At 51.6% G+C, this 3,160-nt stretch overlaps 1 protein-coding gene across 1 annotated transcript in view; it reads left to right on the forward strand.

Moving 5' to 3' along the window:
- LOC130586007 (regulatory-associated protein of mTOR-like) overlaps window positions 1-3,160 on the forward strand; it is a 78,021-nt gene that overhangs the window by 48,725 nt on the left and 26,136 nt on the right. Inside the window, 1 exon segment of the mRNA XM_057386707.1 lies at window positions 7-117. Coding sequence (XP_057242690.1) covers window positions 7-117 — 111 coding nt within the window.

Genomic DNA, 3,160 nt, shown 5'->3' on the forward strand with positions numbered 1-3,160 from the left:
CCACAGACAGCTGACGATGCTGACGATGCCGTGGGACACAAGAGCTTCATCTCGGCCGCGGTGCAGACGGGATTCTGCGACTGGAGCGCCAAGTACTTCGCCCAGCCCGTCATGAAGGTACCAGAGCTGGCCCTGCCCCTTCTCCCTTCTCTCCCCTGCAGTCTGAGGTGCCAGAGGAATGGATTTCCTTCCATCCTGCTGCTCTGGGGAGCTGTGGCACTGCCTGTCAGTGAGAGAAGGGGTGACCAGAGGGGTCACTGAGGGTGGCACAGGCACTGGGGTATGGCCGGGGGTACAGCCCGGAGGAAAAACTGCTCCTCAAAATCTACAAAGTAGGAATGAGGAATTCTGTGTCCAGATCCCCCAGAGGAAAAACTGCTCCTCATAATCTACAAACAGTGTAGGAATGAGGAGAGGTTCTGTTCCAGATCCCTCCAGAGTTAAAACTCTGCTCCTCACAATTTACAAACCATCCAGATCCCCAGCTTTGCCTGCAGCACTGCAGAGTTGTTCCATCTGAAATGTTGTGCTTCTCTACATCCGGAAAATTGTGTTGTAGTTGAAATTAATGGGGTTTTTGAATAAATAMATGGAATAAGGAAGGCCCTATTTCCCAGAAAGGGCAGTGAGGGGCTGSAGGAGGAGAGATGCTGATTTCTTTCTGCCATTCCAGCTGAATTTCCTGGCTGTGGTAAAAGAGGCAGAGAAATGGAGGGAGGCCACAGTGTCCCTGTGTCCCCCTGTCCTCGGGTGGGGTTTAGGAGCTGGGCTCTGTTTGCAGTACAGACACCTTTAACTTGCAAGGGACAGAGTGCCTGGATGCCCACGAGGGCCTGGGGAGCATCACTGTTGGGTTTGAAAGTTCAAAAAAATGTCAGAAGTTGTGTTAGAGCGAAGAGCAAGGGTGGTAATGACAAAGCTGTACCCAGGGCAAGGAGTTGTTTGGGTAACTCAGTTGTCTCTGTGTGAAGTGAGACAGAAACTGAAACCTTGTTCCAGGAAAAACCCAAACCAGAGCTCCTGAGATGGGCAGAGACCATCAGTGACTGGAAGGAGAAGCTGTTAAATTCCCAGAATGTTTGAGCTGTTAAATTCCCAGAATGTTTKAGCCAAAGCTCAGGTTTCAGGTTTAGGTATGAAGCAGAACAAGCAGCAAATCTCCCTCATTAAAGGCAACTTTGAGCTGCTCTGGGAGCCTCCTGAGCCCAAAAGGTGTCAGGACTTTGAGCTCCATCTCTTGGAGGGGTKGCAGTGCCCAGGCTCCATTAATGCTCTCCACAGCGGATGTTTGTGTCCCAGCACTGCTGTTGAGGTGCTGATAATGAGGAAATTGTGTGGTTTTAGTGCTGCCTCATTGGGAGTTGGGGCTGAGCCACCACTTCAGCTTTCCTGGAGCTCAAGTGCTTGGGCTGAGGTAATTGCTGGAGTTCCAGGAGATCAGAGCAGGGCAGGCCTTGATTTCCAGAGGGAATCACCAGGAGGAAGCAGTGAAGTGATAGCCAGACACTTCCTCAGCTCCTGAGAAATCCCCTTTCTGCTGGAAGCACCATAATTCCTTAGGACAGTCTGGGATGTGGGGCTGGGCTGCCAGGGGCTTTTCTCTCCTCCAGATGATTTTCAGTGTCGTGATTCAGCTCCAGACTGGAGCACAAGGGGAGGAAGATGATGCTTGAGCTCTTGGTTCTTATTAAAAACATTTGTCTGCTCCTTAAGGAAAGCTCTTCCCAGGGAAGAGGGGTGTCTTTATGAATAAAATAAATCAGGGTAGGCAGCCAGGCACGGGCAGGGGCAGTGGGGACGTGGGGAGCTCTGGGGGGTGGCTTTACTGCTGCTTYCTGCACGTAAAATAGATTGAATTGCTTTAGAGGGGGCAATAAAAACCCTGGAACTGATTCCCAGAAGGCAGGGAGGGGAGGATGGAAAGGAGGGAGTCCTGGAGAGCTCTGTGTGTCCACGGCTCAGCCTCTGGYTCTGACAAAGAACTGCCCTCAGCAGTGATGGGGGCACCAAACAGCACCAAATCTGTGTSTTCTGATCAAACAAAGGAGAGGATTGATTTCTGCAGGAAAAAACTGGCCAGTTATCCCATGCTAACAGAATTACAGGTGATTTGGGAATTAGAGGAGCTGGTGTGTGAGTGAGGGACAGGGAGGAAGCCCTCAGTGAGAACTTTCTCTGAGGTTTCTTGGCTGGAAATCAGGAGTGACAGCCCGGCTGCTGCCTGAGTTTCCATGGAGCCTCTGTTCCTGCAGTCCCYGTTCCTGCAGCAACAGGAACAGTCCTGGCTGCTGGCTGCTGCCTTTTGGGAGCTGCAGCCTCATGAAAAAGGCAAAGAGTAAAGTGTAGCGAGTACTGATGGAAAAAGATGGCATTGGTGYTTAATTCCAGCCGTTCTTTCAGAGCTGCTGCCTGCCTTCATAAACAGGGAAAGACAAGACAACTGTTCCTGTAATGAATAAACATAAAATGACTGTGAGTGCATCCTAGTCATATTTAATTGATGAATTTAGCTTTGCTTCATGGACCTTGCCCTGAGAATGCTCTGACTGGAAAGACTGAGGGATTAATTTCCAGTGTAAATCAGGGGCTCCGTTTCSAGCCATCATCCCGGGTTTGATTTATTGATTATCTAATCAAATGAACGGGGAAAGAAAAACGCTGCATTATAAATTCTCCATGTGCCAGGAAAAGCAGGTCTGTGCCCCAGCTCTGGTGTCAGTGAAAGCTTTTCCTCCCCCTGCMATCCCTGGTGGCACAGGGCTGTTCTGGGAGCCACGGGGCGCAGGAAAGCCTCGGTGCCAGCTGTCAGGAAGTCCTGAGTCAAGGAGAGAGGGAGCCAGCATCTGTTATTTCCAGGGCTGGCAGAACATGCAGGCAGGAGCTGGGAAGGATCCTGRAAGGTGAGAATTACATAAGCAGCCCTTCCTGCTAAATCCCTGCCTAAAGGAGCTGCAGCGCYGAGCTCGGCCTTTGGTCCTGGATGAGGAGTGAGATCCCGGGAATGCTGCAGGAATGGGAACCAGGGAGAAGGGGATTTACCTGGAGCTGTGTGCCAGGCCCTCCCTGTGCCCCTTCTGGCACCCAGGGCTGCAGGGACAGGGAGGGGCACGGCTCAGGAAGGGGAGCTTTGCTGGGAGGGTTTGGGTGTCACTGTCACTGT

The sequence above is a fragment of the Malurus melanocephalus genome, unplaced genomic scaffold, assembly GCF_030028575.1.
Source record: "Malurus melanocephalus ecotype Western Australia unplaced genomic scaffold, MMel_1.1 scaffold_1035, whole genome shotgun sequence".
Lineage (NCBI taxonomy): Eukaryota > Metazoa > Chordata > Aves > Passeriformes > Maluridae > Malurus > Malurus melanocephalus.